General features: G+C 43.7%; 1 protein-coding gene across 1 annotated transcript; it reads right to left on the bottom strand.

Annotated features, from left to right (window-relative positions):
* Nucleotides 1-2,366: 2,366 nt before the first annotated feature.
* LOC311144020 (uncharacterized protein) lies at nucleotides 2,367-8,504 on the bottom strand. The gene is made up of 7 exons (XM_084179941.1): nucleotides 8,109-8,504; nucleotides 6,410-7,772; nucleotides 6,080-6,169; nucleotides 5,183-5,230; nucleotides 4,899-4,968; nucleotides 4,071-4,159; nucleotides 2,367-3,387 (listed from the first exon to the last, which is right to left on the bottom strand). The coding sequence occupies exons 1-7, from the start codon at nucleotides 8,357-8,359 to the stop codon at nucleotides 3,328-3,330; spliced, it is 1,971 nt and encodes a 656-aa protein (XP_084036067.1). The 5' UTR covers nucleotides 8,360-8,504; the 3' UTR covers nucleotides 2,367-3,327.
* Between the last annotated feature and the right edge of the window lie 4,595 nt (nucleotides 8,505-13,099).

The raw sequence follows: 13,099 nt of genomic DNA, 5'->3' as shown, positions 1-13,099 counted from the left end.
AGTTACCTCTGCTGCAGAGGATAAGTTCATTAGAGTTATCAGCGTCAGAAATTGCAGTCCAAATAAATGCTTCACAGAGTTCAAGTAACAGACGCATCTCAACATCAACTGTTCAGAGGAGACTGCGTGAATCAGGCCTTCATGGTCAAATTGCTGCAAAGAAACCACTACTAAAGGACACCAATAAGAAGAAGAGACTTGCTTGGGCCAAGAAACATGAGCAATGGACATTAGACCGGTGGAAATGTGTCCTTTGGTCTGATGAGTCCAAATTTTTGATTTTTGGTTCCAACCGCTGTGTCTTTGTGAGACGCAGAGTAGGTGAATGGATGATCTCCGCATGTGTAATTCCCACCGTGAAACATGGAGGAGGTGTGATGGTGCTTTGCTGGTGACACTGTCAGTGATTTATTTAGAATTCAAGGCACACTTAACCAGCATGGCTACCACAGTATTCTGCAGCGATACGTCATCCCATCTGGTTTGCGCTTAGTGGGACTATCATCTGTTTTTCAACAGGACAATGACCCAACACACCTCCAGTCTGTGTAAGGGCTATTTGACCAAGAAGGAGTGATGGAGTGCTGCATCAGATGACCAGGCCTCCACAATCACCTGACCTCAACCCAATTGAGATGGTTTGGGATGAGTTGGACCGCAGAGTGAAGGAAAAGCAGCCAACAAGTGCTCAGCATATGTGGGAACTCCTTCAAGACTGTTGGAAAAGCATTCCAGTTGAAGCTGGTTGGGAGAATGCCAAGTGTGCAAAGCTGTCATCAAGGCAAAGGGTGGCTACTTTGAAGAATCTAAAATATATTTGGATTTGTTTAACACTTTTTTGGTTACTACATGATTCCATATGTGTTATTTCATAGTTTTGATGTATTCACTATTATTCTACAATGTAAAAAATAAAGAAAAATAAAGAAAAACCCTTGAATGAGTAGGTGTGTACAAACTTTTGACTGGTACTGTATATATGTATCCATTAGGTCTATCTGAATCACATCCCCATTATGATAGACCTATCGATGGATGAATATGCCTATGCCTACCTGTGGTTGGCGCGCGTACAGATGTGTTGACGTCAGTGAGAAAATGTATCGTCCTATTTAAACCATTTTAAACCATGGCAACTGAATGATCAAATCACAGGTTTGATATTACACCAAATCGAATGATCCATCAGAAAATAAATCCAACGGTCACCTCGTGATCACATTCGGTTCTGGCTGGCAACCTGTTTGTCTCACTGTCATATCAACGTTGGCGATTTATACATTTCCAATAAACTAACGCACACACATCCGGCCTATTAATGTTGTGATGATCATCATATTTCAAACATTTGCACAGATGGGAGCTTCATTCGATCAAATCTCCTCCAAATTCTCATTCATCATCATCAACCGTGGATATCGCCAACCGACAGAGAGGGAGACTTACCTCATCTCTGTCTCCCTGTCCGAACTGGAGCCCCAGATCCACGAAATGTTCGACCCGAATGTAACCATCAGCATCCTCATCACACACGTCGAATACCTCCTTGAGCTTTTTCAGAAACCCTAGAAGCTGTTCTTGATCGGGGAAGACGTTTCCTTCCATCTTAGAGTTCGGTTTGTCAGATAATGTCGTTATTGAACGGACTTCGTTTGAATTCGTTCTGTAGTCGCCATCATTCCGGTTGCTGCTCTCCGCTGGTGCTGTTGCGGACTGGCTCGGTTGGCGCTGTGACATCAGCAGCATCCCGTTACCGAATGGGAAGGACCACTGATCGACGAGCAGTGGGTAGAGACGATAATTGGCTACGATTCACTATCATGAAAAAAATATCGATTTACGTAAACACTTGCCCATGAGCGTGTTTTTAAAGTGTCAGGACAGGTGTTTTTATTTTATGGTATTGAGATAGTTACAATTTGATGTTATTGTGATACCACCTAGCTCCTTGATTGTTTTCCAACAACATGACTATCGAATAGAAACTTGTAAATAAATGTCCCATTGGAAATGAATAATGACAGTAAATCAATGTGAAAGATGCAATTTTATGTTATTGGGATACCATCTACCTCCTACCTTGATTGTTTTCCAACCATACGACTATTGAATAGAAACTTGGAAGTTAATCATTACTGTAAATCAATGTGAAATAAATGGTGATATTTAAAACTAAAAACGGCTCTAAATATGACACACATATCGGAAAATGTATGTATTTTCCTTGTACAAGCCCCAGTTCAATGGTTACCCTGAATAGCTACTTACATTACATTAATTGGCCTGACCTCTACTGTGTGGATGCTATTCTTAATAACTACTGGATCTATAGCATAGTTTATTAAGAAACCACACATATCCGGTCATAGGATATCACAAACATTATCATCTTACAAACAAGTCTTTAAAAATAAATCAAGGGACATTCACAGTTATAACGATGTGTAAAAAAACAAACACATAAAACCATAGACTAAGATCAAGAGATAGTAAATGACAAGAGACCAAAGAACATCTTTGACAGTACTTCCTCAACCTGCCCTGTACCCTCCTTTCCGCAATACAACAGTAGACGGTTTGAGTGGGGCATTAAAAAAGTGCTCATCACACCCAGAACTAAGACATATGAATCAACTCATCAATAGCTTTAATCCAGACTTTGATTAGCTGAATACATGGTTCTGGTCAATTCCATTTGAACTCATCTATTGAGGAAATGAACAAACTCAAACTATTGAATTTAAAAAATCTGAATTAGTTAATATCCTGAATTGACAGACTTGAAGTGGAATTGACCTGATTTTTTAGTGCTGGGCTGGAACAAAAGCCTGCCCTAATGCTGAAACACTCAGTGTGGGGAGGAGCAGGGTAAAATAAGGGTAAGGGGTTTGGTAAGTTAAAAATACTACCGCTGTATAAAGCTCTTCATCAGAGAGACTGTAGAGTCAACCACACATTGACATTAGGGCTGGTTTCCCGGACCCAGATGAAGCCTACTCCTGGACTTTAAAATAAGCATACTCAATGGAACACTTCCATTGAAAAATGTGATTAGGCTTAATCTGGGTCCAGGGTAAACCGTCTATGGGGGTGTCAGAACAAGCCCCAGTACATCCTCCCAAACAGAAACAGACCTTCCATGCGGCAGATCAGGCAAATGCCAGATTTGGGCTGGTCCAGCTTTAGCTCAGTGGGCCAGTCTAAATTGGGGTTGTTTGCCGAATTATTATAATTTGGCCAATACTAGGGACCTCAAGGGGGGGGAAAAATGGGCCGGTGTGTTAGAAATGCCTGGGCCAAGTCGACCAAGAACGTCCATCTTGTTCCTCAGCCCAAATTCCCCACAACCAGCCTGGGTTCCAGCAGCGAGTCCCAACGTTCAGTCACCTGCGCACACACACACACACACACACACACACAGAGGGACAGAGAGAGAGCACAGAAACATGATTATATTAATTCTATGGGAGTGACATCAAAGTCGTCCCCATGGTTACTGGAAAACTACAACATTCGGAATTCTGCACATAGAGCTGTTTTATTGGAAAAAATGTAACCCCCTTATGCCGGGTTAAAGTAGCCCACCGGTTTTCTCTTTCAACTAAGCGATTGTAAGGGACATTCATTGGACAATGAACAGCTTCCCTCAACGTGTGGGTGATGGGGTTAAAATGCAGTCAGGGACAATAGAGGGGGGTTAGCTCATCCAAACAGTGTCACACAGACGGTACAGAGTGAGAAGAGGCCTGCTTAGTGAAGAGAGGGTGGTCAGTGGAACCAGAACAACATTCAGTGGTTACGCAATAACCCAGAGGGTTACGCCATAACCCTGGCTCTGACATACAATATGATAATACAGTATGGTAGAAATTAAGTCTAAATAATTATTAACGCGCACAGTTCAATTTTCCTGCAGGATTGCTGCATTTATTGCATGTAGACAGGTTCTATGAAATAATGTTGTATTGAACAGTATTTTATATCTTACCTCAACAGCGTACTCTGCTCTCTGAGCCCATTGGTTTTATTCATGTTTATAAAACGTACAGTAACAGTATTTTATGTCTTACCCTGGAGCCACGGGACACAGCGTATTCCACACTCTCTGATCCGTCAGCGTTCTGATACACCAGGTCAAACCTCCCCGGCTCCACCGGAGCTGTGGGACAGACAGACATGTTAGGGTGGTCCATCTTAGTAAGGTCCATCACTGACCGGTAGTGCCAGGTGTCTTCAGATGGCTGGGGGGAAACATGGGCTGAATCACCATTCTCCACCTTTCTCCCAAAGTGAGCACTGGTAGACTTGCCATGGATTCAACAATGGAACCATTTAGCAGACGCTCTTATCCAGAGCGACTTACAGTTAGTGAATACATATATCTTTTTTTATACTGGCCCCCCGTGGGAATCGAACCCACAACCCTGGCGTTGCAAACGCCATGCTCTATCAACTGAGCTACATCCCTGCCGGCCATTCCCTCCCCTACCCTGGACGACGCTGGGCCAATTGTGCGCCGCCCATGAGTCTCCCGGTCGCGGCCGGCTGCGACAGAGCCTGGATTCGAAACAGGATCTCTAGTGGCACAGTCAGCACTGCGATGCAGTGCCTTAGACCACTGCGCCACTCAGGAGACCACCTTGATAAGCAGAGAGCAGCCATCAGTTTGGCCTTACCTTGATAAGCAGACAACAGCCATCTGTTTGGCCTTACCTTGATAAGCAGAGAACAGCCATCTGTTTGGCCTTACCTTGATAAGCAGACAACAGCCATCTGTTTGGCCTTACCTTGATAAGCAGAGAACAGCCATCTGTTTGGCCTTACCTTGATAAGCAGAGAACAGCCATCTGTTTGGCCTTACCTTGATAAGCAGAGAACAGCCATCTGTTTGGCCTTACCTTGATAAGCAGAGAGCAGCTCTAGCTCAATCTGTTTTGTGCTGTGGTCAAAATGAATGATCTTCCCCTCCTGAAAGACAAATAGTGAGAAAAGACATTACCCAAATGAAACAGATTATATATATTTTTACTGTAGCATATAAACATTTCTTACCACATGTATTTAGTCCTAGTTCAGGACATAACTTGAGAAAAAAGCGCTGTCCACATACTGGTAGAAAAGAACCAGTTACACCAGACACTGAAGAGAGAAAAGGAGTAGTCTTTCTGCTATTTTTACTCACTTTATACTCAGACACCTCTGGTGTGTAGTTCTCTGTCAGCTCCAGCAGCTGTGAACACACACACACACTGGAGTGATAATGAGTTACATGGAGGCGTGCAGCACCTTAGCAACGCAGCTGTACAGTAATCTCTCACTGTTCTTCTATTTTAATTAAAGAGGCTTTATTAGCATGGAAAATGGAGGGACTTACATTACCAGCGTCTTTAACTGTTTCCCACCTCGTCCATTGAGTCTACTGAATTAGTACCGCTAGGAGTTTTTCTTGACCACATGACCCAAGCAGGAAAAACTCCAGCGTCTGAATGGAGTGACTCTATACCCTAACTATGCTATTTTTTCTACTAGTACATACGGTTGCTTCCATTTCAACCACTGGGAAACAGCGGCAAGTGTTACTGAGTGGACCACCCTGGCTAAATAAAGACATGAAATGAGTGAATGCATTGCTTCCATTTGAACCGACTTTATCAGACTGAGCTGTGTGGTGAGTATGGAACTGTTCCATATCCACCAGCAGCACGGTCGGTCTGAGTGGTGAGTTACCTTGAAGGTCGGTCTGAGTGGTGAGTTACCTTGAAGGTCGGTCTGAGTGGTGAGTTACCTTGAAGGTCGGTCTGAGTGGTGAGTTACCTTGAAGGTCGGTCTGAGTGGTGAGTTACCTTGAAGGTCGGTCTGAGTGGTGAGTTACCTTGAAGGTCTATAAGTGGTGAGTTACCTTGAAGGTCGGTCTGAGTGGTGAGTTACCTTGAATGTCTATAAGTGGTATGTTACCTTGAAGGCTGGTCTATAAGTGGTATGTTACCTTGAAGGCTGGTCTATAAGTGGTATGTTACCTTGAAGGCTGGTCTATAAGTGGTATGTTACCTTGAAGGCTGGTCTATAAGTGGTATGTTACCTTGAAGGCGATCTTCTGTCCCACCTGAGGGGGAGCAGCTAGGAGGGGCATCTCACTGTAGTCCCTCCTGGTGACACTCTCTGATGGGTTCTACAACACACACACACACACCTATAAATATTATACCTCCCACATCTTCATTCCAGCAGCAACAGAAGTAGGTTACAGAATGCCACAGGGTTGGGGTCAAGTCCATTTCAATTTAGTCAATTCAAGAAGTAAACAGAAATTCCAATTCCAGTTATGTGCTTTTCAATTAGGAAAAAAATGCTATCTAAATTACTTGAATTGACCAACCCTGGAATACCGTCTAGTAATCAGTTGACTTACCTGGAACACCACAGAGTTGTTAATCAGGGAGTCGTTCTGGTATGAAGGTAGCACCACAGTGTTGTTAATCAGGGAGTCGTTCTGGTACGATGGTAGCTGCTGATGATGATTCTGCTGTCGCTGTCCACCTTCATAGTTGAAATAAAACCCTGCATGATCTCCTCCTGCCCCTCTATCTTCCCCTCTCCCTCCTCTACCCCCACCAGGAGGACCCCTGTCCCACTCCCCACCTCTACCCCCCCTGCCTCCACCTCCAGCACCACCCCAACCCTGGCCTCGATCCCCTCTACCCCAACCCCTATCCCCTCTACCCCCACCCCTCTCCGCACCCCTAGGGCTTCCCCTGCCTCGGCCTCTCCAGGTGGGGTCTGCTGCCATAGCAGGGACCGTCCCCATCCCCAGGCCTGGCCGTTTGATAACCAGCTGAATCTCCTCCTCACTACTACTACTACCACCACTAGAGTCTGAGCTCTCAGGCCTCCTGTGGGCCTTCTGTACTGCTGGGGCTGAGCCTGGCCCTGGAGCTTTAGCTCTCTGGCCAGGGGATACAGAGTTGGTGGGACCTGAGGAAGGGAGGCTGGGTCTGGGCTCGGGGGGGGTGGTTTTGTCCCTAGGACCAGCGTCGGAGCCTGTGGTAGTAGGAGGAGTGGCAGCAGGCTTGGATAGAGGAGTTTGGTTTTTAACCAGAGGTTTGCCTGTGGTGGCTTTGCTAGAGGCATCGTCATCCGATGAGTCTGAGTCCGAATCGGATGACGAGGGAGGTGGGCGTGGTTTCCTATTGGGGGTTGGGGGTTTGACTATAGGGGTGACTTTTGGGGTGGCTTTAGATGCGACAGGGTGTGTAGCGGTAGCAGAGGGTGATTTGGGGGGTCGTTTCTGTGTGGGGTTTTTACTTGGGGCTTCCTCCTCACTACTGCTGCCACTGGAATCAGAACAGGAGTCTGTTTCCCCATTCTGGGTCTTTGCTGTGGCTTTACCGTTAACAGATACTGCTGTGGCAGCTGGAGCCTTCTTGGTGTTTTTGTCCGCTTTGGCTACGGTGGGAGAGGGTCCTGTGGACAAGGTGGGAGAGGGTCCTGTGGATGAGGCAGTGGTTTTGGTCACCACCTGCTTCTTCTCCTCCTTTTTCTTCTTCTGTTTCTTCTTGTCTTCTTTGCTCCTCTCTTCAACCGCAGCCTGGTTGGAATCGGCCTCCTGACTCTCCTCGTTCTGTCGCTTCTTCTTCTTCTTCTTTTTCCACTCTTCACTCACTCGGTTCTGTGTAGGCTCCTCCTCCTCGGCATCTCTCCTCCTCTTCTTGGAGTTGACAGCAGATGTGTTGGAAGGACTTCCATTCAAACGGGTTAGGATGTCCACCTTCACTCTGTCAAACAACACAACACGGAGGGTTGGAACGGTAGATATTCTCAAAGTACTAGGGTGTGTGTGTGTGTGAAAACAGATATTGGCCTAGGCTAAGACCAGGCTTGGAGTGCAATCCCTCCATTGTTTTGTAGCTAGCCTATGTAGCTAGCTAGCTAGGCTGTATAACCAACCCATAGAAATATAATGAACCAACCACGTGGGTGAGATCACTGACTGAGATCCTAATTAAAGTTTCAGCACCATTAGCTCTGGTCCAAGGCGTTAGCGGAGGTCTAGAGCTAAGCATGGATCAGACTGGATAAAAACATGTGTGGCTAGGGTGTGTGTGACGCACCTGATGCTGTCGTTGTCTCGGACTACGTAGATCCTCTCTGTATGCGGCAGGTAGCAGTCTTCAATGAACAGACTCAAAATGCTCCTGCGACTGAAGTCGAACTTCTCCCTGATTATGCTGGCTAGGTCTGCTACCACACGGCATTTGTTCAAATCAACGAGCACCCAGCACATGCGACAGTCGGATACCGAAGGCGGCGGGTAATCAAAATACAATCGCACCCGTATCGCATTAGTATTGGAGGCTGCCATTGCTACTGTGTGGAAGGAAATCTCTCACGCGCTGTTCAGAAAACTATGCCTGTCTGTTTAAGAATTGACTCGTGTTCAGTTACTGCCACCTATTGGTGCGGAAGGGAATTAGCTAGCTAATAATTTCATTAAACTCTCCATCATACCGGAAGCACTAGCCAGTAGCCGGTTCCCACTAGATAACCCAGCCACAAAGTCAAAATGGTATATATCGTAAAACTTCATGAAAACAAAAATGATCTTTTTTTAAATCTTAATTTAAGGTTAGGCATATGGTTAGCAGTGTGGTTAAGGTTAGGTTTAAAATCAGATTTTAAGAAGAGAAATTGTAGAAATGGGCGGGGTTTATTTTATTTTTGGCTGTGTTAACTAGTGACGAACCCAGTAGTCGGATAGGTCTCTTTCTTGCCAACAGCAGAGTATACTCTAAAGTCTTTGTTAGCAGTAGTTGAAAACATAAAAAGAGAAGGAAAGTCCGGTAAAGTGGCAGTCTTTTTCAAAACATGCATTTTCATGATACACCACGTAAAACCTTAACAGAAGATTAAGAAATGTTTAATTAACAAATAGCCTAACAATTGATTTGCAGAACCTAGTAGTAGGCAACTACTGCTACCAAACCATTTGTCAACTAAAAATGTCTCATTAAGGACAGATCTACATACCTTTTAAAACGTCACACATAGCTGGTGGAGTAGTGCTGTGTGTAAGTTGACTATGCAAACAATTTGGAATTCAAGACTAATGCTTCTTATAAAAACCAAAATCAGATGAAATGACAGGCAGCCTAGGATAAACATATCGCTTGAAAAATTCAGCAGCAACTCCTCAAACGCATGATTTTATCCATTCACTTTTTTCCACATTGAGGAACCATCTCCTTTCAACTCTAAAATTCCATTAAACTTTTCTAGACTGTCTTCATCGGACAGAGACTGCAAAGAAACCCTTAAATTATAATATATTTATTTATTTTTACCCCCCTTTTCTCCCAAATTTTTTGTCTCATCGCTGCAACTCCCCAACGACACCCGCCAGCTTAACCCGGAAGCCAGCCGCACCAATGTGTCGGATGAAACGCCATTCAACTGGCGACCGGGGTCAGCCCGCAGTCACCCGGCCCGCCACAAGGAGTCACTAAAGCGCGCCAAACCCTCCCCTAACCCGGACGACGCTGGGCCAATTGTGCGCCGTTCTATGGGACTCCCGGCCACTGCCGGTTGTGGCACAGCCACTCGGGAGGCCTGAAGATAACTTTTTTCACGAGCTGTGGTCCTTGCGTAATTGTGCAACGCCATGCTTGTTGTTGTGATAAACCAGAGTTTGTTGGTGCTTTCAAGACAACTGGGAACTCAACACACACACACACAAAAAAAGCCAAATAACGTCAGTGACCTTCAAGTCGGAAAGTCGGAGCTTCCGACTTTGAATTCTGAGATGACCGTTCAAAACTATTTTCCCAGTCGGAGCTCGTTTTTCCCCCGAGTTGTCTTGAATGCATTGAAGTCTGAGATTTCTGAGTTCCCAGTTGTTTTGAACACAGCATTTCTAACACTGTTTTTAATGTGCGCTAGCTTCCTTCGTCATCACTACAAGCGCCATTTGATTCGCCAGATACTCTATACGCCCACGTTCTGGATACGCCAAGCACAAAGAGGGACTGATCGAACAGCCAATGGAAAGTTAAAAGCTAAATGCCCACCCAGCCGTGCTCAGCGAGGAGAGGGAGAGGGAGAGAGAGAGCAGGGATGTACACCAAAGTTACACATAGTAGAATTCAATACGTACATTCCAAAATACTGACATTTAATTGATAAAAAATTACATGACCTTCCCCTGGACTAAATAAAAAAATACTAAACCCTACCCCTGACTGAAATTTAAAAAGCATGACCCTCCCCCATTTTCCTACCGGTAGCAATTGCTTAAATTTCGACCACTCCCTAACTAACTAGTTGCTTAGCTAGCTAGTTACTTGCTAGTTACTTTCTTATATATTTTTTACAATCTGGTTATTCGACCAACTGTAATGTGAAGTCGCTGTTTTCCTTCCTCGTATTGGATTGTTAGAAGAGTTGACTTCCCCACTCTACATTTGAAAACAAACGCTCTGGCTGGAAGCACTAGCCAGTAGCCGGATGTTTCATACGGCTGAAATATGCGATTCCCTTTTATTAGGGATTTATTATTCTCCTAAACTAATGGGATGACTAACTTAGGAAGAATGCATTCTTGACTGGGCTAATGTAGGCTGTGACACCTGGAAGGCTGTGATTGATGTGAAGAGAAGATAAGGATTGTGTCTTCAAATACAAGACTATAATGGTTCATTGTGATCTATGAGTCTTCCTTTGACATGGGAATGATGTCTAAGGGAGCTGGCTCTTCTCACTATGACAGGTTGTTATGATAATCTTGTGCCAGCTTGGAGTGTGTAACAAAGGGCGCCGAAGAGATGAGACCAACCCCCTGCATCAACGTATTGGCTGAGAAAGTTTAAACTACTCAAGTCTTTACTCTAATTGGCCAGCAGAGAAGTGGGAAACTTTCTCTGTCAGTGTATTTGGGTATTGTTTTCTGGAACAAGGAGTTAGTTGTCTGGAATGTCCTGCGAGGCATATCAGAGAACCCGTATATACGAAACATCATATTTACCATTGAAAGTTTTTGCATTAATTAAAATAACTAGTATACCTTAGAAGTCGTGTTGACCTCTTTTGTTCCTAATGCCAGATTTGAATTGACGCAACTTTGACAATTGGTGATACCCGTCGTGATCTGGTAGAAGGGACTTCGCTGGATACTTTCCGGCCCATTGGTCATCTCTTTCATTGGACTGTGTTTCACAAAAAGTCCGGACAAAATTAAAGGTAAGCAGATGCCTATTGTTAAATAACTGAAAATCTGCAAATTGGCTTTATTCAAATTAATTTTGTGAAACACCTGTCTGATGTAAGTGAACTAAATTATGAAACTATTATGAGTAGACAAGCACAATATTGTGACATGCAAGCTTTTGGTAGATGTGATGTTTAAACATTGGTACCGTAGAGTATTGTTTCTTTGACACATATCCAGAAGAGATATGGCTAGGTTCTGAGAAAATACTGAAGTCTCCAGGCTAGGATCACCAGGGGTGAGAACTGGAGATACAGGGAATTATTGGCTAAGGGCGTTGGCTGCTGACACATATCCATCAGAGATATGGCTAGGATTAGAGGAACGCTAAAAATTTTAGTTGAGTATTGTTTCTTTGACACATATCCAGAAGAGATATGGCTAGGTTCTGAGAAAATACTGAAGTCTCCAGGCTAGGATCACCAGGGGTGAGAACTGGAGATACAGGGAATTATTGGCTAAGGGCGTTGGCTGCTGACACATATCCATCAGAGATATGGCTAGGATTAGAGGAACGCTAAAAATTTTAGTTGAGTATTGTTTCTTTGACACATATCCAGAAGAGATATGGCTAGGTTCTGAGAAAATACTGAAGTCTCCAGGCTAGGATCACCAGGGGTGAGAACTGGAGATACAGGGAATTATTGGCTAAGGGCGTTGGCTGCTGACACATATCCATCAGAGATATGGCTAGGATTAGAGGAACGCTAAAAATTTTAGTTGAGTATTGTTTCTCTGACACATATCCAGAAGAGATATGGCTAGGTTCTGAGGAAAATACTGAAGTCTCTGGACCACAAATGGTGGAACCGTGAGATACAGGGATTAATTGATTAAAGTGTAACGTTGTGGCACATATCCACTGAAGATATGGCTAGGATCACAATGGCCACTTAAATTTTAGATAGTGTTACGCTACTGACACGTATCAAAAGGCTAGATACGGATAGAGTCAGGGGGACACTGGGTGTTGTTGTATGCATGAGTGCGCGAATGATCACAGACGAAATAAAAATAGTGAATAGGGGTTATTAAAAAATAATAAACCTGTATATTAAGACGTCTGTGGCTGTCCAAACGGTATAAATTGGGAATAACTGTTGGATTTGTGGTTGTTTAAACCATATAACCCGTTAAAAACAATTGGGAACATAAAGCTAAAGTGATGAATTGTGTGACTGAACTAAAACGGTTGAATTGATATATTGAAATATAACGTTTGGTGTTTGAAATAGCATAATACTGCTTTTGAATAGTTGTGTCGAAACAATTCGGTTTAGTATTTGATTTGAGGTTTGATGTTTGACGTAGAATAATACTGGTTTTAGGTGCTTGGTTTGGGCTATTTGGTTTATTATTTGATCTAACGTTTGATGTTTGACCGTGCAAAATACTGGTTAAACAATTAGAGCGAAATAATTCGGTTTATCGTTTAAATATAAACATGCACCAACTTTAACTAATTAGGTGGGGGAGAATCACCGAAAATTGACCAGAGGTATTAAATTCCCGGGGATGCCAGTTATCTCTGTGATTTCACACTTAAAACGTTCCATATAAATGGTTGTGTGAAAGGTACAATTAAGCTGAGATTAAGTCTTTCCTAGTGATTGAGTTGTCTAAAGAAAATCCTTTGATAGGGATCCAGTTGCTTCTGTGACTTCACATAAGTATAAGGTTGTGTGAAGGGTGGCAGTTGAACTGAGACTATGTTTTAGGACGCTCTGGTAACCTACATTTTTTAAGGTATTGTATTCTAATTGGCAGTTTTGTTTTGCTGTGTTTATATTTTAACGTGTCTGTGTTTTATGTATTATAACGTGTAATGGATGATGGGAAGTT

This window comes from Coregonus lavaretus, assembly GCF_964263955.1.
Source record: "Coregonus lavaretus genome assembly, chromosome: 2".
Taxonomy (NCBI): domain Eukaryota; kingdom Metazoa; phylum Chordata; class Actinopteri; order Salmoniformes; family Salmonidae; genus Coregonus; species Coregonus lavaretus.
The sequence above is the reverse complement of the archived record's forward strand: the minus strand, read 5'-3'. Positions and strand labels throughout refer to the sequence as shown.